Genomic DNA, 23,665 nt, shown 5'->3' on the forward strand with positions numbered 1-23,665 from the left:
TGAATGACTTCAACCCCACAATAAAAAATTTTCTAATTATGACAAATTATGAAACCAACTAACCTTCTTTGACCAATTTCTGACATTCCAGATAATATGGAAATTCCATCAAAGATGTTGTGAGGGCTCGAGAGTGATGTATCTTGGAAGAATCAAGGGTGAATTTTTATAGATAAAAGAACACAAAAAAAGCCATTAACTGCCTATCTTTTTTGTATACAGTGTGAACTAATATTTAGGTGACTCAACAGAAGACACGCCAAAACGAATGAAGCTTTTCACAATATATATATATATATATATATATATATATATATATATATATATATATATATATATATATATATATATATATATTATTTGCTCGCCCAATTGTTAAATTTCTGAATAAGATCGTTCATTAAGATTGAACTATTCCATTCAATAGGGGCAACCTGATACGAAACATGGCAGAGCAACATCTTGATTAGACATGAAGAGCCATCTTAATTAATTTTCTTGGTATTTGTATTTCAATTGGACAATGTAATGGGAAAGCAGCCGGGAAAACGCACCTAATTGAGATCATTTGAAAAGGAATATCTGGCGCATTGAATTTCGTATGATTTGTATTGGAATGTCGTAATTTCAATTACATTGTTTCATTTCAGATACCCTGACAAATTGAACTGTTAGTTTTTATTTTGAATGGTATGTCATATTATATTTTAGTTTAAACATTATAATTAGATCAAGAGTTAGGAATAATAAGAAAAATGCCACATTTGAAACGAATAATTCAAATGTCAAACAAATTTATTGAAAAAAAATTGTATTTATTTGTTAATGGAATAGTGTTTTAAAATATAAATCAGGCTTTTTATTCCAGTAAGATTTCGAATGCTGGAATAGTCTTTTATTACGAGTGTTTTTCACTATTTTCTCGGTTTTGGCTTAAATTCACATTATTTATTGAAAAATGGACAAAAATATACATTGGGGAAATTACACAATACCGTAGGTGTTCGGTTGGTAGCACTGATTCATGTTTAACAGTTAAATTTGGAATTATTATTTTAATTTAAAAATTTGCTTGAGTAAAAAAAACTGAGTGAGCGAAATGTCAGGTCAAGACTTTCAATTTACACAACCAGAATTATGGAACGTGGCCTCTACCGCCATAAATAATTTATAATAATAATAAATATATCAGACCATCCAGTCACTTTAAGGCTAGGTCTTTCCAAGAAATGTTATCACTGTAGATTTGTATGTTCATTCATGATTACTTTTACTTTGTCTAAAAACTCATTATATTTTATTGTGAATAATATGTAAAAATTGAAATAACCTCACACAACCCTCACATATGGCCCAATAAAACATCGTCCAGTCAACTGTCAAAATGAAATTGTTATTCAGGGGCACCAACCCACTACAGAAAATAACCAGATATCGTTTAAATGGAGTCTCTTCTAACACGAAAATGAGTGGTAGAATAACGCTGTTCTAATACCGAAACAGAGAAAAGAAAATTCTACAAAATTACTGAGGTCTTGTAAGAAAGATGAATAATAATTATTTATTATAGAATAGTGAAGATTTGGGACACTCTCAGTTACAAATTAATTTTACTTCTTACAAATGCAGTTTTTGGATATAATGATTTGGATATAGTGAGTTTTATGAGAATATTTTACTCATACTCTAGTGATTGTCCTTCTCACAGCTATTACTCTATCTATAGTTAATATTTGCAAAACCCACTTGAACTAATCAAAATTAGATTTTATGAAGAGCAAATTCAAGGAAATGAATGTGAATGAATTTATTAGGAAGACCCCATATATTGACAAAAGGTGGATATTTCAACCAATGATTCATTTTCCAAATAGTACTTTGAAAACGAAATCGAGGAACTGGAAAAAATCAAACAAGATATTATGAGGATTCAAGAGTGATGTATGTTGGAAGAATCAAGGGTGAAACCGACATATCTGGAAGAAAAGCATGATATAACATTTGAAACCCAACCAAGAATAATATACACCTATAAAAGAGAAACATAAAATTTTTAGAGATAAAAGAAAACAACTGAAAATAGCCATTAACAAAATCTTTGATCACTGAGCCATTTTTTAAAATCTAGGAACAGAAAATAATACGACGGGGTTAAATCTAGCGAATAGGGTGCATGAGATAGCAATTCAAACTTCAATTCATTAATTTTGGCCATTGCATGTTTTTGGTCTTGATGAAAAAACACGTTATTCTTAGCCATTTTGCTTGATTTCTTTGATCAAACGTTGCAATAAGTTCGCATAATACTTGCCGTTGATAGTTTTTCCTTTTTCATAGTCAATGGTAATTATCTCAGGCGCATCCCAAAAAATCGAAACCATGATCTTTTATGCAAATGGAACGGCCTTTGCCTTCCGTGGAGCTGGCTCTTCCTTTTTAATACTTTATTTTGATTTTTCTTTTGTTTTGAGTATGAAGTGATGAGCCCATGGTTATGGAACGACACAAAATATCAGTTCTCCGTCTGTGAAACATGTCAAACACTCGATGGAAACATCTTCACGACGCTGCTCCATTGTGAGGTAACGCGGCACCCATCTTACGCACAGCTTTCTTATGTCCAAATTTTCAGCTAATATGCGATGTACCGTTATTTTTGAAATGCTTACTATATCTGCTAGCTAGCGCACTTTCAGTCGACGATCGTCCAGTACCGCTTTGTGGAAAGGAACAGTCTCACTCAGAATAGAATCTAGTTCAGCTTTTGTATTGGTTGGGATGAGGTCTTTCAAATAAAAGTATTATATCACATAACGATGACCAATTTACTGAAAACGTTCACTATTGATGGCTGCCAAACAAATAATAGACAACTTGATTGTAATAACAAATTTGGAATTGTAAAATTTTCATAGTTCTGTCAGAAGTTCCTTCTTACTACATTCGAGGGTAAAAATTTTTCAACGATGCGAATGTTTATTCTCGGCGTCACGTCGATTTCGGAATATACTAAGGGAAATATGATATGTGTATTTAGAGTTATAATTTTATTTACATGTTATGTTAACAAAACAAAATGTACCTCACCCTTAGAGACTTCAATTTCATAACTAGCAACCTTACAGATTAGTTACTTAATACGGGTCTCATAGAGCCTGTATTAATTTCGTGGTGTTTTTATCAAGCCGGGAGCGTAGCATCTTTTGTAGTAATATACATTGCGGGGGCAAACAGGACCTAATTAAATATAAACAGGCAACAATGGGGGCGCGCTTTTCATCCTTCTGCAGATAAAGACCTTTTGCTGAGCCACACATCTGTTATGACAAGTTAAATATTCATTTTACGGTGGTTTCCTTTCTTTTTGAAGTGGTCCTGTGCCAGATCTAAGCATTTGCTGCAAACAATAGGACGTATATTTGTCATGAGAGATGAATTTCGGGCTTGTTGTGTTTTCAATTTGAACATGTCAAATATTGACTGAATGTAACCTAATTAATTTAGATAATAACCCATTGTCCTCGGCTTAATAAGGATACAAATTCAAACTTAATAATGCTGGAGATTATTAATCTGTATGATCAATTTGAACAAATATTGCTTCTCGTTAGTCTTGTTTAATTTCTACGAACAAGGGACGAATCAAAATTGTTTTTACACATATGTGCAAAATTGTAGACCATTATCCAGAGAATTAATTGACAATAATACATCATATAAACAACAAATCATCAAACTCTGGAAACAACTGATAATTGTAATAAACTAATGAATAAAGTGGTTAATAAAATAAAAATTGACAAATAAAGTAAAAAGAAATGAAATTTCTGCTAAACCATTCATCATTAATGATAATAGATGATATAATTTTATCCTTTCCAATTTGATAAAATTGATTAGTTACTATTTTATTTCAATAGCTTCGATAATCATATAAACTTTATCACAGAAGAGGGAATGTTGGAAAATTATTATCTTTTCTTGGCACTAAATTTATTACAAACAATAGAATTTTAATGCGCTTATAGGAAACTAATAAGTTCTGGAAGAAAACAACCTCAAATACTGTACAATTTTTTTTCTGGAAACTCATATCTTCATATCTTTTGAAACGATTTTATACAGGGTGTTCCGATACTTAATGCAAAAAATTTGGGAGTGAGTAGATGACGTGAAAACAATGCTGTGACAGAAAAAAAATATCTAATACGACCCCTAATTTCTGAGATTGTGGTACTCAAATTTTTCTAATTTATACATTCGAACATTATCAATTTTTAATGGATGATTACGTAGTGTATTTAACGGAATAAATAATTCTACACTACTATCTGAAGGCCAGGGGCTAATGTCCAAGAGTTAACAACCTGTACAATCTAAAGATAGCAGAAATGAGTTTTTCAATCTATTTTTCAACAAAAAGAAACTCTTTGTATAGCTCGATGATATTTATGTAGATTTTTAGATCTTTGTACATGCCATGGAAACCAATCGTCATAAAGATAAATATTTCTATCAACGACACTTTGAATATTGAAATTTGAATCATATGAATTTAAAATTTTTACAAGAATTTATACACCTCAAAGCCACCACAAATCTCAATTATTTATTTCCCATACGATGAATACATAAGTATTTGAAAGCTCGGAAAATATATTTGTAAAATTGTCTACTTTGGTGTTTCATTGCCACGTTCCCAATAAGTAAACGAAATCTCTATATCATCTCTATATCATGAGATTTATTTCAAATATTTCATTTGACCAGAAAGTACTAAGGATTTTGAATAGTAAATATATATATATATATATATTCCCCCTTTGAGTACTCCGCTGGATAAAACTGTTTCATCGCCTGAGTGTACCTTGGTAAAATAGCGAACATAAAAACTCGAGTCCGACTACACGTTTCCAAATTGAATTTATTTATTCATAGTATGGACTCGAATACAAACTACAGTTTGGTACATTATTTTAAAATAAACATACAGTGGAGAAAAGGTTGTAAAATTGTACGAGTCAGATATCTCCACAGCCTTTACCCACTTTGTGAAAATAACTTAAATATTCATAAGAATATAATCCACGAGTTTTCTATTTTTTAGTCTGATCTTTTTGACATGATACAAATCCACTATAATTTCTTAATCATGTTCGTAAAAATAAATACTTATAGCTAAGCGTAAGACGTAATAATTGTCTTTCTATTCTTCTGTGACGGGATCAGGATCAGGAGCGGATCGGGATGCAAGGTGAGAGTTTTAGTTTCCAGACAATTGATTTTGGATATCGTTAGAACCTGTTTTTGGCCTTAGCATACTTATTCTTCTAACAAAATAATGCTGGAATGGTTTGCACTTGAGTTTTATACCTGATCGATTTGCTGAATAATAAATATTTTTCCAAATAAATTTTTTTCCTCATCTAGGTATTGTTGTTTAGTTCGCTACTTCAAAACAATTTTAATAAATTTTTTTCCGACCGCTATTATAAATATCATAAAGACTATAGTGAAATCTCTTTTCCTTTATTTTATATCACTAATATTTGATTTGTTTTAGTTGAGAGTCTTGTTATATTTGAAAGTACAAATTTTACCGAAAAATAATATCGATGTAATTTAAAAGGAAAACGTGTCAGCGTTTAAGGGATGAAACTGCAATTATTTCAAGCCACTTTTCACAAAAACTATTTTTCAGGATATACAAATCGAGGGAAGAGCGGAGAGGGTCCGGATATAACGATTCGCATTCGAACGTACGTTGCCCATCAATTTTGTTAGGTCCGTTTGTACCTTTTGTTACGTGTTTATGTTTGCTGTTTTTATCTGATCAGTTATTCTGTTATGTATTTGGGAGCTTCAGATGAGTTATTGCTTGAAAAATGAGATCAAAGAGTAAAATTGGCATGGAATATCATTGAAACTGCCGGTGCCGGCTTCGAATCGGTTATTTCAATCATAGTTCATCAACAAGGATTTTGATATGGTTATTTTTGTATTATTTGTATAGCTGTAAACCAGTTTGCTTTCACGTTTCACGACTAGTTAATGAAGGTCCATATCATGACATTAGTATAACTCATTAATAGATATATGGATCTATTATCATATATCTATGATGCATACAATATAAAAAAAACAAAAATTTTGGAAATATATATATATTTATTTTTCAACTTAATCCCCTTTTACATCCACTTACACTTTTTCTAGTGATGTTCAATAAGTTCAATATCCTTTTTATAATAAGAATCGTCAAGTTCCTCAAAATAATCATGAACTGCCGACATCATGTCTTAATTACTGGAAAATCTTTGAGCCATTTCTCGCATAATACTTGCAATTGATAGTTTTTTCTTTTTCAAGATAATCAATGAAAATTATGCCACGCGCATCCCAAAAACTCGATACCATAATCTTCCATGCAGGTGAAAAGGTCTTTCCCTTCTTTGGAGCTGGTTCTCCTTTTTTAGTCTATTATTATTTTGTTCCGGGTGTGAAGTGATGGACCCACGTTTTATCCATGGTTATGAAACAGGGGAAAACACTCAATGGCAACATTGTTAATATGCGATCTACCACACTTTTTGAAATGACTCCTAGCTCGCGCGCTTTCATTCGACGGTTATCCAGTACTGCTTTGTGGATTTTGGTAAAACCCCAGCGATGCTGGTCTTCGCAAGTCGTATGGCCTCATTTAAACTCTGCCATCAAATATTTTACTGTTGATAATGAAAGGGCAGTCTTATCCAAGGTAGAATCTAGTTCAACTTTTATTCGGCTAAGGAACTTTTTCCATGTTTACAAATTCACTGAAAACGTTCACTATTGATGACTGTCAAGCAAATACTAAACTTGAAAGTCTTGACAGGTACTTCTGTACCTATCCACGTCTAAAAGTCTTAAGTAGTAATATAAAAGCAATAGGATTATTACATAATTATTTAGTTACCTCGTCTATTTTGTGAGGATATAGGGCTATGAGGAAATTCTGGGTTAGCTGGGCTAGCTTTGACGATTACACGAGTAGGTTATTTCATTTTTTCTTTCTAAAGCTTTCGTGAAGCCAATATTAGATATTTTTATCGTCAACATTTCATCACTCCAGTCGTATGATAATAATATGACACCATCTTCATAGCGTACTTGTAAAATAACGTTTTTCTAATCCTCCAAACATTTTTTGGAAGACGAGTGACAACCCTTGTGCATTTTTATACTGATGATGAATAATTTTCTAAAAACAATAACAGCACTCTTGTTGCTCAGCTCCATATGCCTTCGTGAATACTTCGAAGGATTGTTAGGTTCGGATATGGTTCGCTCCTTTCTCTTGGTAATGGTTTCCTTCGAATAGCGCTAGACGGTTGGCACGAACTACTCACGATTTTCCTTAAAAGAGATTCACCAAATAATTCCTATATCATTTAACAACTTCAAAGAAAAAGTCCCAGTTCGTAATTGCAATATATTTCCTGATTAGTCAGTATTGTACATTCTAATAATAAATTAGATATGGCTCTATAAGCTAATATAGAAATTGAGTATTCTCATCTGATAAACAGAAAACTCTATTGACATATTGACATATGAGGAGCTTTCGGTATTAAGTAGTAGCTAGTAATGGAAAATAAGACATGCATACTTATTACTGCACGATTCCTAACATATCTCGTGAACATAGTTTATTCTAAGACCGTTCATATCAACTACCAAGTTCATACATTCATCAGTACTCACAATAAAATATCACTTTTTAAGCAATTGATTAAACTAATCTAAATAATTATAATAAATAATAAAGTATGTAAACACTCTAAATTTTAGATATCCGTTAGTTTGGAATAGTGTTTTAACAAATTAATATTTGAACTAAACGTGAACACTATCCTGTTCGCAGCTTCAATTAACTAAGCGAAGACGTGAAAATCTTTTATTTAAAAAAATCACAAATAGTTTTAGCGATGGATGAATTTATTACTTAGATCTAATGGTTCTAACTGTACGCAATATAATAATATTAAGTATTAACTTAACAGAACAAAAATTGATATCTTAATTTCTCAAACATTCTATCTTAACAAATATGATCAATCTGGCACACAATGGATAACTTTCTACTACTACTAAATATGCCAGGTTTGTAGTTATGGTAAACAAAATAAAAACATTTATGAAAGGAAATGATCAAGAATGACCAAAAAAGGTTATTTGAAGGGTAAGAGTTGTAAAAAATTTCTATTAACACACCGGTACTCACATATTTATTCAATATGTGTGTCTTTCTCAAATTTTCAAATAGAGTATAGTTTTTTGGGGATCCTTTGTTAGACCTTAGAGATTACAGGTATTACGAAGTAATTTCACATTTGCTGTAGCGAGTTACCAGTTTCAGATTAATTGAAGCTTTGTCCACGTCTATCTCGAGCAAGGGGCTTGAAAAGAAAAAGTTTTTTCATAAATATTGTTATGCTCCATTACTTATCCTAAAAGACTGCTTAAGATTCGGTTTGACTATCACTATAAATAAATAGAATTTTCAAGCTCGAGTGAAATTCGATCACTCAATCACCTGTAGGCGACATTTGTGAGCTTCTATAGTTTCAAATAGTCAATATTATTATCAAGACTGTTTCAAAAAAGGCTTCCTTCAATTCCTAAAAATAATGACGAAATAAAGAAGCAAAAATAGTATCTTATCTTATCGAACGATTCGATATCTCACGTATAAATTCAACAATTTATAATTTTCCGAGTTTTTCTCAGCATATTATTTCATTTAACTAAATAGTTTGAAATGAGTAGTGAAGATATTTTAGACATCATAATACAAAAACTGTCGAATAATTTTCAAGACGATCCAGAAACTTTTGCAAGAGTAATTTTTTACTTAACAGAAGAAAAGGAAACATACCAAGAACAAGATGGTCCGGCATTTAAAATGCTTAAATCTGTTTTAAACGTAGATTTTGGTTTCAAACAATATGCAGGTTATTTAGCAGAAGACACTAAGAGAGCAGAGAGAGATGAAAATTTCAAAAGACTATTAGGTACGCATGGTGTGGTATGTATTTTCTCATAGACGTAGAATAATAAATCTAATTAAGATCCACTTAAAGTATCAAAATAACATAACAATTCCTCCGTCAAGCTGACATATCGAACAAATTTTATTAAAATCTCACTTATAGCACGTATGTAGGAATTTATTTTACAGTTTCATTTTACAGTTATTATTCTATAAAAATTGCATTTGGTATTAATTTACCAAAAAGAAATTTTTTAATGTGTAAAATTCATTTGTTCAAGGACTGATTTATTCACAAATGATGGATGGTGCTAAAACTCTTGAAGATATTGAGATATCAGACTCGTTACTTTCTGCTAAAGATTTTGAACGGATGTCAATAGATATAACCTCTGGTTTCATTCGAGCAATTGCATCAATTCCAGCGGAGAGTCAATTTCAAATGATAGTTATGATAAACAACATAAGTCGTGGAAATTTATTGTCAAGATCTTTGGTTAGGGTTGTAAATACCGTTAACAAATTCGGTGCAAACAAAGTAACTGTAGCACTGGCAGCGATTTATTTAAGTCCAAAAATTATAACAGCTATCAGAGAATGGTGGAATAATGATATAACTGGCAAAAGATGTTGTAAAATAATAATTGATGATATTTCTACAGTAGCTGGTGGCATTGGTGGTGGATACGCTGGTGCTTTATTAGGAGCTTGTGTGCCTCTTGGCCCAGTAGGTATAATAGCAGGTGGGTGCTTTATAGTGAAATGAAAAAAATTCTGTAAACTCATATCCTGATAATATGACATTTGGGGCAAAAAATAATATTATGATAATACAGCATTGCTAATATAGGGATTCTGTTGACTTGCAATTAATACCGTAATAGCACCCTATCAACATAAGCAAGGAAATGTGTTACTTCCTCCATGCCATTTTAATGGACCAATGGACCAACGTTCTCTAGGTCCATAAATTCACAATTTGCTTAGGTATGTTGCCCTGTTTATCCATAGTACTTACTTATTTGTCGTGTAAAAAAGTGAAAGCCATTTAAGAGAAACTACTTTTGTTATTTTCAAAACAAGGTATTCAAAACAATTTATCATCATTATGATTGCTGGTTGATGAAAAAAAAATGTGTACAAGTTCAGCAACGGCTTTAAAAGTATTATCCGCACTCTCCTTCATCCAAAAGAACCATTTGTTATTGGCTCGCGTAATTTAAACGTGGTCGTACGGACACCGATAATGATGAGCATTCTCGTCATCCAATTAAGGTGGTTATTACGGAAAACATTACGTGAGATAGTTGAGGCCGTAAAGATATCAGAAAGCAGTTTGTTCACAATTATGCATGAACAGGTGACCGTGAGAAAGCTTTTTTCAAAATTTATTTAGAGTTTACTCACAGTCGATCAAAAACAACAACGTGTTGATGATTCAGAGCAGTTCATACAATATTTATACGTAATAAATCATCATTTTTGCGTCGATATGTGACAATGGATGAAACATGGATCCATCACTTCACTCCGGAATCAAAACGATCATTTTCTGAGTAGACTGCAGCCGAAGTGTAAAAGGTATAATAGTAATCTGGGAAGGTTATGGCTCTAATATGGGATGCGCATGGAATATTATTCATCAAATATCTCCAAAAGTGAGAGACAAGCTATGGCGAGTACTACATAAAGTTGTTGGATCGTTTGGATTCATAAATTAAGGAAAACGGACGACCGATTCAAAGTCGATGCCAACGATGGTTAAATTGAACGAATTACACTTCTACTTGCTTCCTTATCCACCGCAGAAGTAATTTTTTTCAGAAATGTCCATAATCATGGGAATATATTCATTACCCGTAAAATTCAGTACTTTGAAGAAGGTTAATTCAAATTTTCGTTTACCTTTTTATTTTGTTTTTATTGGAATAATTCATCGTTTTCTTTGATGACAAAATGGTAAAAAACAAAAAAGTTCGATCGTTTCTAGAACTTTAGAAATTTTGATGTGCCGATATCTTCTTGTAAGATTTTGAGTTTCTGACTAAAAATTAAGAAGAACTTACCTAGTGTTCGACGAATTGGGATCTATAACTTGTACTGCAATAAAGGTATGCAAAAAATGTGATGCAATCATATCGGGAGTGAACGGTGTATTTTTATCTTGAAAAACAATAGCATACAGAAATATTTGATGAATGTTAATAAATAATATATTTTGTGAAATGGGGGCATTTTTCTGTTCACCGATTCCATTGTCTATTGATAACATTTTTCAACTAACACAAACTGCTCTTACTTATAAATAATGATCAAATTGTGGAAATGGAAATAACCCCAAAAAAACTTGAACTAATAGCTTAACATACGTCATATCTGATTATTTCAGTAGTTATATCAAATATATACTTTTCTTTTGGTGGAAATATAAGTGAAAAATTCTAGAAGGGAATCATCATCAAATAAGGGTCTGAAGTTTCTGACACAATTGTACAATGCAGTATTAAGAAAGGGTTGTTCTCGAATTTTGTGGAAGGTAGCCCAAATTATACTAATCTTCAAGCCAGGGAAACCTACACTACATCTTACAGACCAATAAGCCTATTACTAGTTGTCAATACTTCTTGAACAACTACTGATTGAAAAATAGAACCGATTCTAAAAGCAGCACACTTATACCTAACTACCAATTTGGATTAAGAGAGAAACATGCCCCCATAGAACAAATTCATCGAGTCGCAAAGTTATCGAGTCACAAAAAAAGTAAAGATAAAGAATACTAGTGGGCTGCCTTCTTAGATATCGCCCAGGCATTCGACAAGGTCTGGTACGATGGAATACTATACAAAATCAGGAAAAATCTTTTCCAAATTCTAAAATCCTACCAGCAGAACAGACACTTTCAAGTCAATATGTCAGGAGTTCCACAGGGAAAATGCACTTGGCCCGATCCTCTATCTTATGTACACAGCCGATATTCCCACACTCGTAAACGTAACTACCGCAACATATGCGGATGAAACTGCCCCGCTAACATCTCTCCAGAACCCAGCTATGGCCTCTCACATCGCAGACAAACTTGGACGCCATTTCCTTGGAGAATAAAAGTAAATGAAAATAAATCTGTGCATGTTACCCAATGTAGAGGAACTTTTCCAACTGTAATATAAAACGGTTATTTACTGCAACAAAAAGAGAGTGCAAAATACCTTGGAGTTCATCTGAACCAACAACTAACCTGGAGCACCCACATACTAACTAAGAGAAAGCAATTGGATTTAAAACTCAGCAAACTATACTGGTTAATAGGTCGAAAATCTCAACTCTCAACAATCTTCAACAAGCAGCTAATATACAAAGTAACACTAAAACCCATCTAGAGTTATGGTATAGAAAGAATACAATAGAAAGTACTCAGAATTATTGTAAATTCTCCTTGGTATGTACCCAACAGTGTTATTGCTTTTGTCTTCCAAATTAAGTAATTAAAGAAGATGGAAAAATGGAAACCCATCCCAACACATCGACTTAATCTCTAATGAAATCTCCCATCCAGCGAAGGCTTAGAAGGTATCTTCCGTGTGACCTGCCTGACAGATTTTAGTGTCATAGTAATGTAATGTGTTGTTATCCTTCAATCAAACGATTTTTTTAGGTGAAGGGAAATTGCCACTTGATAATTCTCCTTCAAGACAGTTTATATTGCTTTAAATCATATGCTCATTGTAAAATTTTACAGATTGCAAAAAAAAACAAATGGTTAAAAAATTAGCTCGTAAAATCATTTAATAGAAAATATATTTTCAACACAACCTGCGTGAACCTAATGTGAGGTAATTTATTTCTGGGTTCAAATTTTCTGATTGACCTAAACAGTTGTTCCTCTTCTACCACGACCAACATCATTTGAAGACAACCAAACTTCTTTTAGGCATTTTTATTTTATAGTTTCTCTCAGAAGCATTTCCACGAACATTTGCCGAAAATATATCAATATTTATATTTGAATAGCACTTTTTTGTATGCAAATAAATATTTTATAAATTCCTCTCTCCATCCTCACAACTACCTTGTATTTAAAAGAAATGTGTTAATTGGTGATGTTTAATAATGTATTCAAATATATTATAACTAGTTACTTCCAAAATATGAGCTGTAGTCAATACTGATTCACAAGAATAAGGTTCTTAGTTCACTGTTCCGAAGATATATAAAAGTAAATACTGCGCAAATATCGCAAATATTATGTATTGAAAAACAGTCTCTATTTCAGGAGGAATTATTGGTGGACTTTTAGGTGGTGAAGCTTTGAACTGTTTGTCTGATTGTTTAACTAGGGAAATATTCAATATACCTAAAGACAAAGCGCTGGAAAATGCATATGTTTATTTTGGTGTAAATCAAAATTCATCAAATATTGAAATCAACACTGCTTATAGAGAAAAATGTCTCCAACATCATCCAGATAAGGGAGGCAAGGCCGACGACTTCCATAAAGTACAAATACATATGGCAACGATCAAAGCAGCTAAAGGACAGTTATACAACTGAACAATCGCAAAAAGAAGTCATGTCTATTGAAATAAATTGCTTTTTTGTTTTAGTCTATTTCATTAGATCTTTTTGAAATGTATGAACTTCCATTCAGAAATTAAATGAATAAACACCTTATATATTAAATCGTATTACACAAAATGAATACATTGATTCATCATTTTCTAAGTCCCAATCACTTGTCGTGTATTTTTATTTATCCACGACTTGAATAATGTAAAAAATTGGTTTTCATAATTTTCGCGAATAACGCAGTAGTAAATATTTTCAATTTAGCTCTGTACACATAAAAGAATTCTTAAAAGTAAATTTTCCTATACCAGTTTCGAACCCGTGACCTGCAGTTTTAATGCACGGAGCATTAACACTGATCTATTATTTAAATGAATGTGACTTTTCTTTAACACTACGAGAAATTAGAAAAGCTGCTGGCTGCCTCATCAAAAAACTAATACATATATTTTCGTGTTGATTATTATGGAGATATATGATAATTATAATTTTGGACAACGATGTAGGTAAAATGTTTAAGTGAACAATAATATATTTATGAAATATTCGTTAGAATAAAATAATAGTGTTTCTTATAATGTAAAAACAAAAAAATTTAGTAAAATATTTAGTACTCGTGGATAAAGTATAGTATCCGACTCACGTATAATGAGTTATTACTCACTCGGTGATTTATGTAAACTTCACCTCGTTGATAATAACCTTCATTAATTATCGTGAATAATATACTATTATATAAATTATCAAATGAGGTCTTTCAGTTTATTAGCTCCAAAATTCCAATGACCAGCGTGACTCACGTTCAAGGGAATGAATATAAAATAGAAATTTCATTTTGGACGAGCAATAGAAGATATTAGGTATTAGAGTTAGAAATGACATGAACACCAAATGTCATGCAAATATTTTAGGTTAAATAATCTATATAAAAAATATCTTGATTTTGTATACTTTTGTCTGATAAATTCTGAGTTCATTCTTGATATTTGACTATAATTTATTACTTAAACACCACATACGTACATGCAGACAGAGTTTGGAGAATGATTAATACTCCGGGATTAATCCATTAGGCTTTTAGAAGGATTACCGAGGGGCAAAAGCAACACTTTGCAGAATGTGTGTCCCATGCCAACCACACATATTCATTTACTTTTGGGGGCCTTAATCTGCATTACTACGGCCTAGATTCGCTAACTGTTATAACTTATTTTCTCTGGAGAACTATAATGAAGATGTACCGTTGTTTTCAGAAACCCTTTTTGGACAAAATATGAGAGGAATAAGACGATGTTCGCTTCCTAAGAGGTACATAATTTTAGTTATATTAATATTCCTACTAATTTTTGGAAAATATTATCAAAATTATAGATCGTCTCATCCCATTATTCTTGGAATACCTAAATGGTCAATATTTACAATCAAAAACTGCTTCATCTATTAAATTCAATAGTTCGTTTTCTATTATTCTATTGAATAAATTCCTTTTCTCAGCTATTTCTATATTCTAGATAATACCTTTATCAAGAAAGAAGAATGACTCTTCCCAAATCTACATTTCAGCTGATTTAAGTTTTTCTCGTCTTTATTAAATGAGTGCTTATTTTTTAATTCCCAATTTACTAACTATCCCAAAAGAATATGATGTTTTCCAACAGATATATCTTCTTGTTCATCGTACGTTAGGACTTAGTCCTATGTATGCATCAATGGTTACCTAGTTGCAGCTGGGATGATGTAGACCAGCTTTCATACCATCTTGTAGGTGGTCGTTCTGGTGATCGAGATGTATTCTGGCTATAATTGCGTTAGCTGGACTGAGTAGACCAGTGCTTTCATAGCCGGTCGACTTAATTATGTAGACGCATTAACGAGAAAAAAATCTGTTCTGTTCATTAATAGTTATCTTTGAATTTGGGTAAATCAAATCTGTTTGGAATGCTTCACCAAGCTTCTGACTCAATAATTCTTTGATCTAGGAAAGAAACTAATCATTCTGAAAAAAGATTTACTTACTTTTTAGGTTTTGAGATATGGCAATACTTATGTGAATATGTCAAATGTCATCATGACATTTGACATATTTAATGATGAACGTACTCAGAACGTGTGTTATTTCAGTCGTTTTTGGATACTTAAAATATACATCTTCATCAAAAAATGGAATTAAAAGATTTTCGTGCGATGATTATCTATGCCTGTCGATATGCATTAATTCAACAACATTTTGCCGATTAACTTTCTTTGATTTTTGGTACATTCAATCTAAAATCTATATTGTAGTACGTGTATTCGAAAAGATACAAAGTCTGACGCTGTCTTTCTCTTCTAGACTGAGACAAGATGGAAAGTACTTTCTCGACATATAAAAATGCAAAAAATTTTTCACTTAATTTCAAACCTACATCAAATTCTAATATGTTCAAAGATGCTTGATGTTCCAAAAGAAAACTTTTATTACTTTACCAACTTTTTACGACTCTTAGAGAAATATTAGTAGACGTTTTACGTCTAGACTGGCCTAGCTGATCCCATCACAAAAGTATTTGAACTTTTTCAAGAGAATCCCTCAATTTATGTAAATAGGTGTATACAAAGTAGTGAACGATTTGCTGATTAGATATCGTAATTTAATAAATATATATTTCGAAATGTACTTACACTCAACCTAAATATTTGTATCGCAATTTTATATCATTTAGAAGTAAAAATATTGGAGTTTTCGCTTTCTACACATAATTAATAGAAAATAAATAAGGAACACATAATAAAACAAGAAAATCATTCTTCAATCAATTATTAGTATGCTTACTCATTCTAAATTCTCGATTTGGAACGATTCTCATTGCTTATTATAATATTGTAACGTTTTCGTATTTCTTTCTAAACACTATCTCTTATGTTCCTTAATTTATTTAGACATAATACAATACACTTAACCCATAATAATTTACCTAAATACTTAAACAATTTCTGCGATTATTTTTACTGATTCGTTCTTTTCGATTTATTCAAAACTAACTTACTGCGCTGCATAAACTTATTTAGATACCACAAATAGAATTCTACAAAGTTCTAGGACAAAACAAAATACACAAGAAATAAATAAAGCGACTTCCTAGGAATTATTTAAAAGAAATACTGTATTAAACCACCATCCGTCATTTATAAAAAAAAAAAATAAATAAGGCGCTGCGCGAATTAGACGAATTTTAAAATTCCATTGAAGCTGGACAGGGCCGGCCTAAGGACTCATTTCAGGTGCTTGTTTGTAACAGTATATTATCATGTATAAACGGATTGAAGTACGGAAACATAGTTTTTCTAATTTTGGAGTAAAGTTGGAATTACTATGGAAATTAGTATCAAAATTGCAAGAAATGTCGATAGGTGTTTTTGAAATCAGGTACAAACCTATTTAAATGCAATTGAGGCCAGCTTCGACCAATTATTATAATTATTTTTAATTTTCTGTATAGTTTTTTCTAGTTAATTTATAAAATAGAACTATAATTTTGTGAAATAAAAATATTTTATACTTGGTGTGTTTTCAAGATATCAATTGATACTACTAAGCTGGAATTACTGGAACCTTTGGGGATATTCATTCTGTTTACATTACCACTACACCAACACTCACAATTCTACTGTATAATTTACGTTCAGTCTCTGAAGACGATAACTTGGTTATCGTGTAAAGTAAGTGGGTAAATACTGAACACACTGTTTACACTGACACTATACCATCACTCACAATTACACTGACGCGCGTTCCGATAACATCGTTTTCAGTGCCTAGTAACTTGACTTACCTTCAGTCTCTGAAGACTAAAACTTGGTTATCGAAACACGAGTCAGACTGTGTAATTGTGAGTGTTGGTGTAGTGATGGTGTAAACAGTGTATTCAGTATTGATACTACTGATTACCAGCTCCAACCAACTTTTTATCAATAATGTCGATTTGATTCTCAGAAATGTTTGTCTATAAAATTTCTGATGTAAAATAAGTGAGAAAATCTTAGGTGTCACCTTTAATTCATACTTATACATACATATAAACAAATTCAGCAAATATGTGATAAGTTGTAACAAAACTCAACATTCCAAGGTGCTGGAAATCTTGAATATCTATAATTATAATACAAGTTTTTATACGTATATATATATATATATATATATATATATATATATATATATATATATATATATATATATATATCGTATATATCGTATATATCGTATATATTATACTTCTGCAAGTATAAAATGATCACCCGGTATAATGATTTTATAAATTTACTATTATGTAAAAAATACTCATAGATATAACCATCTTACGATATGTTTTAATGAAAAATGGAAAGATAAATAAAACTGGGAAATTGATTGAGCGTTATAAAACAAATTCATGAACCTATTAACAACATTTAATTAGTTTTTGTCTTGATGCCAACACAACTGTTACATTTTCTGCTACCCTCAAGATGGTTATAAGATAACGAAAACGCATATTTTCAACTCCCATACACTTTGGAGTTTATTATAAATAACCTATTTCGTAGTATCCCTGATCGTTATTCTGTGTGAGACCTAAGTATTTCACATAAAGTACTAAATAATTGTCTAGCCATAATACATGTGACATATAATATTTTTCTGGCAATAACATTTAGAGGGACACATTCTTTAGTTCCCTAGCGTGTGCAAAGGGGCGGGAGAATGAATGTTACGCTTCTCAAACTTTTCATATATCAACATTTTATGCAACACGTGCTAGAAAACACCCTCATTCCGACCGTGTAACTCATATATCTTCATTACACAGCGCGGAGGTCCTTCCTACAGGATGTAGACTAGTGACAAATATAAAGATGGAAATAATGTTAATATATTTGTAGGGGATAATTAAGCGTTTTTTTTTTTGATAATTTTAAAATTTATGATAAATTCCAATATATTCCAACGTTATTATTGAATTGAAATTATTTGTTACATCCATTTCCATGTATTCAATTAAAAGTTTGAAATTAATTGCTACCAGAGTTTTTGCAACTTTTATATCCTTTCTTTCCACATATTTGGAGCAAATATAATTCCATTGTTTCTGGTTTTTCTGTAGAACATTTTCATTCTTGTTTAAAAAATGATGAAGTTTGCTTTCGTACAAATGAGATAATCAATAATATATAATTTAAAACTTTTGGCAATTTAATTAGAAGTAGAACTTGAGTCTTGAATTTCTGATTAAATTTGAACGACCTACGAGGTCTGGCTATTAAATAACGAGACTGGTTACAAAAAAGGGCTTTATTATAAAAATTATGCATTCGAATGCTCCTCTTCAATATACTCTCCTCCCCTTGCCACATTCGTTTTTTCTATTGATCGAAGTAGTGGTGGAAGTCTTTTTAGTGAATGCCTTTAGGACTCAGATCTTTTTCTAACCTTTCTAATCTATCCATGAAATCTGAGCAGACCAGTTGACACAAGAGCTTTTGGTCAGGAGTCAGATTTTTTGGCACCAACTTCGCACAGACTTTTGTCATGTGTAATTCCTCGTATAAAATTTTTCTAACCGTTTCTTTATCGGCGCTTACACTCTCGGCAATCATCTGGATGCTCATTCTACAATGTGCATGCACAATTTGGTTGATTTTGGTCACTATTTCCGGAGTTGGAACAGTCACAGGACGAAAAGTTTGGGCACACTTCTAATCGGAAAAAAAGGAGAATCTGAATCAATTATAAATATAGTTTCATATTAATTTTTAAATAGAATATCTGGTATACAGAAATAATGACAGATGCTTGTCATTCTATATGATAGGAGCGATTTCAACCATTAAGCTCTTAACAGACATAATAATGCTTCCGAAAAAATTATATTGGAATACTTCCAAGTACGCATTGTTTTTATTATATTGATCAAATTCATGAAGCATAAAACTATATTTGAACCGCTCATTTTAAAAACAAAGTCAAAAAAATAGAAGAGGACTTTTAAACCGCTATTGTATGCTTGAGTGACAATACATCTTTCAGTGATGAAAAAAACGTAAGTCGTTATGTGAGAATCATGAGTCTACATTATATGTATGTTAACTGCTGAAATAACGTAAGTCATTGACATGCGTGGTTTTAACTCTGACCATGATGACTGATCAATTAATCAGTTGTTCCAGTGCACCCAAGCAGTCTTGTTGATATTGATATTCTCCCTGGACAAATTCAAGTAGTTTTAAAGACCAAATTTATACTTATTAACGATATAGTCAGATGTCTAGTGATAATTATATATCCTTGTGAAAAAGAAAGAAATATTTTTGAAAATGCCAAAGTCAAAGGTGTTGCACACACAAATTGGAAAGGATAAACGATTCCGACACATTTGTTTGTTAATTCAAAAAGTATTTATAACTACAAAGCCAGTATATTATTTTTCATTTAGTTGCCGAAAACAGTGTTCCAACGATCTTGTGCAAAACGACTTCGACCACGGCTTTAATAAAATGAATGGTTTAGTCCGTAAGAACGAGCAAGATATATTCTTGCAACCATTGATTGAAATAATGTTGTAATATTTCACAGACCACGAAGGAATGTGCACTGTCTAGGCAGTATTCATTCATTATTTTGCCAGAAAAAAAGAAGTTTGCCAAAACTCATTCCAAGCAGTTTGTGGCATTACAAAAAACAACGTAAGGAGGCTCTGTAGTCTATTTCTAAAATCACTTACTCCTCATGACAAGCGCGGAAAGCCAACACAAAACCCCCACAAGTTCTCAAGAAAAGATAAATTTCCGGACTTTCTAGTAAACTATAAATTCTATGTGAAGTACTCCAAGGAAAATTTCTCTTTAAGAGACCTCAGAAGGATACATATAATTGTGGGTAAAAATCAAAAGTCCAAGCTTAAAAATTAAAAAGCCACATAACTGTATAAGCCGAATTAGCAATCCACAAAACAAGAGTAAAGAAATTTTACGAAAAGGTATCTGATGTAAAAGAAAATTTGAAAACTCGTGATGACGTGGCAGCTATAACCTTTGATTTCATGCAGAATTTGCCATTACCGTGTACACACGTTTAGGGGATTTTCTATTTGAGTCAACTTCAGGTCAAATGTTTTGGATATAAAAATGCGAAAACAGTGAAATCGGTATTTTACACATATCATGTGAGTATGGTCAACAGAGGCGCCAATGAAGTTTGTTCAATGATACTGCATGCAAAGCATAAGAGAACTTTTCATTTTTTCTGACAACCGCCCTGTTCAGAATAAAAACCAACAGATACAAAAAGTTTACACAAAATAATGCACTACTTTCCTATCAGAGGTCAATCTTTCCTTCTTAATGATCAAGACTTCGGCGTACTAAAAGACATATAAACAAATATGATCGAATACATGTTTGAGAAGAATATTTTGGCGAAAGAAAGCTCCAAATTTTCTGTATTCGTGGTGCAGACATCTCAGATATTGGAATTTAACAAGTGGTGGCCCAAATATTACAAGAAAAATTGTGTGGCGGATAAATGTTTTGGACGAAAGGTACTAGAAGAACAAAAAGTATTCTTCGCAGTGTCTACATACCTGGGTCTTAAATACAAAAAAGGAAGCGTTTCCTCCGAATATTTTATTGATGGTTACTTAAAAAATACTTTCAGCAGAAGTAATATTACCAACTGATAAGGCTTACGACAATGACTATGTTTGTATTAATTCTGAGAAGATAGAGAATATCAAACAGGTGAAAGGAAGCATTCCCAAGGAACATTAACCATTTAGTACAAACATTTTCGACTGGCCAATGAATTTCGACGTGGCTATTGATAATGTGGAATCCGATGAAGAGTATAATTACGTGTCTTGAAATGATTTGCTTACTCAAAAAAAATTATTTCGCGTATTTTTTTATTATCGAGGTATACCATAACACATTGTGATATAAGTCACAATCAATATATTGAGCCTAGAATGATTTTAACCCAAAAGTCATTGTACATATATTTTTTTCCTTACGGAAACCACAAAAATCAGAAATTTATTTTTTTACATATACTGTATAAAAGTTAAGATGCTAAGATTAACCTGAAATGTGTATAATGTTATTGTATATTAGTAACTAGAAGGTTGTTTATCAAACTAAAATTGTGTTTATTTCATTTACCTTTTTGTCTTTACTGAAAATTTTTTTTTTGAAATTATCGATTAATTTGTAGTCAAATAGAATATCCATAGGCTCTAACATGTATGTTATTTTTCATTGGTTAACATCTTGAAGGTTTGAAATCATACAATTTTCGAAAAATAATTAATTAAACATCTTTTCAAAATTTTAAAAATCCTACAGAAATCCTAACAAACTTTTTTATTTCATATTGAATTTGATTCGCCTTGCTCAACTTTAGTTGATCAAAGATAACTTTAATTCGTTTATAGTTCAGTCAGAGGGACAATTTTAAGTTGTTCGAGATAAATTATATTTCCAAGCTACCACCCAACAAGAATCCATTTGTAAGAGGAAGCTTTGACAGGTCCGTATATGCAGCTTCTCTTCAATGTTTATTACATACTTAATATCATAAATTTCACAACTAGTATTGTAGTATTGCAGCAAAGTCAGTCATTTTTCTGGATGTGAGCTATCAGTTCCCATAGAAAAACGAAAAATTCGATCAAATACATTTTTTTCATATCGTGCCTACAACCAATATTACAGTTTTTTTCGTTTTTAATATTTAAGTGAGCTTCATCACTAACTTTAGAGGTATCTCATACATTATTAAAATATTTCAATCAATTCAATTTAAAACTAAAAAATCTTAAACACCATTAGATTAGTAGAAGTTATATTATATAAGAGATTGCTTGTAATAAGTGAAATGTTGTTTATATGTGACTGATATCTGAATGTTTGGAAAATATATTAAAAAGTCATCCTTATGATGAAAAAATAAAATTTTATTAACAAATCATGAGATATTAAAAGAGCTGACATTGTATCATAAAAATATGAAATTTCTTAAAACAAAGCCAAATACAAAAAAACATAATTTTTAGAAATAGTTGTTCATACAAAGAAAAACGATTAATTTGATTTATCGATTGATAATTATGCAAATCTGTTGCAAAAACGATTACATTGTTTTATCCTAAACTAACGCCATTTATTGCAAATTTTATTTGTTGTTTATATGTTTTAGTTTTTTATTCAAACAATGTAATTCCGAAGTTAATTATTTCCCGCCGCTCAAAGGACTGGTTGAAAAATCCTTATTCACCTCATATTTTTATTTCTCAACTATTTAGTATTATTTTTCATACTGTAGCTGCTTCGTATGAAAATCGATGAAGGATTGAATCTGTCTGAATACTGCTCTGGAAAGGAGGGCTGCACAGTTGAAGGGAAACATATGACATTTTTATCTCTTGCATCTCATTACATTAATGAATGGTATCGGGTATTAAAAATATTCAACACCCCATTTTTAATCAGGACGCATCATTAATTCATTTATATTTCGATTTTGTTAGTCATATCTCATGAAATTTAAAAGACCCCTAGTTAAAGTTAACCGGGTTGGTTCAATGTATCATAACTTCCTCGATGATACAACAATATTGAAATTATAATTAGGAATTCCACTGTGATGCTACTTGTTATTACTAATTATAGTAATTTTATCTTAATATGTGTGATATTTGTGATGACACAATATAAGGTCTGTTTGTGGGGGTAGCAGTCTTCATGTGCAAGGGCGAATATACATTTAAATTTTTTTAAATTATCATTGTGCAACTTGGTAATTTATACTTGTTTTAGCTATAACTTTTATTTTCGATTTTTGAATTCTCTTTATCACTTAATATTATATGAGGATAGACCCAGAAGTATCAGTCCTAGAGATTGCGGTAGTTGCATGAAAAACACCACTGCTTTAGAAAGTACATAATCTATACAGCGTATTTTTCAAGTTTAAAGATGCCATTTGTTTGGCAGCCACCAAAAGTGAACGTTTTCAATGAATTTGTAAACATGGAAAAAATTGGTCACTGTTATGTG

The 23,665-nt window shown here is 31.4% G+C and overlaps 2 protein-coding genes across 2 annotated transcripts in view; both read left to right on the forward strand.

The window, feature by feature from the left end:
• The window catches only part of LOC130441137 (discoidin domain-containing receptor 2-like), a 442,354-nt gene that overhangs the window by 244,390 nt on the left and 174,299 nt on the right, over nt 1-23,665 (forward strand). The gene's annotated exons all lie outside the window — the stretch shown is intronic.
• On the forward strand, nt 8,722-13,730 carry LOC130441140 (uncharacterized). The gene is made up of 3 exons (XM_056774689.1): nt 8,722-9,053; nt 9,313-9,774; nt 13,305-13,730. The coding sequence occupies exons 1-3, from the start codon at nt 8,801-8,803 to the stop codon at nt 13,580-13,582; spliced, it is 993 nt and encodes a 330-aa protein (XP_056630667.1). The 5' UTR covers nt 8,722-8,800; the 3' UTR covers nt 13,583-13,730.

Source organism: Diorhabda sublineata, chromosome 3, assembly GCF_026230105.1.
Source record: "Diorhabda sublineata isolate icDioSubl1.1 chromosome 3, icDioSubl1.1, whole genome shotgun sequence".
Classification (NCBI taxonomy): Eukaryota; Metazoa; Arthropoda; class Insecta; order Coleoptera; family Chrysomelidae; genus Diorhabda; species Diorhabda sublineata.

Coding starts and splice junctions, on each gene's coding strand:
- LOC130441140 (XM_056774689.1), top strand. CDS start 8,801: ATGAGTAGTGAAGATATTTTAGACATCATAATACAAAAACTGTCGAAT. Junction 9,054..9,312: donor AAATTTCAAAAGACTATTAG/GTACGCATGGTG, acceptor CATTTGTTCAAG/GACTGATTTATTCACAAATG. Junction 9,775..13,304: donor CCCAGTAGGTATAATAGCAG/GTGGGTGCTTTA, acceptor TCTCTATTTCAG/GAGGAATTATTGGTGGACTT.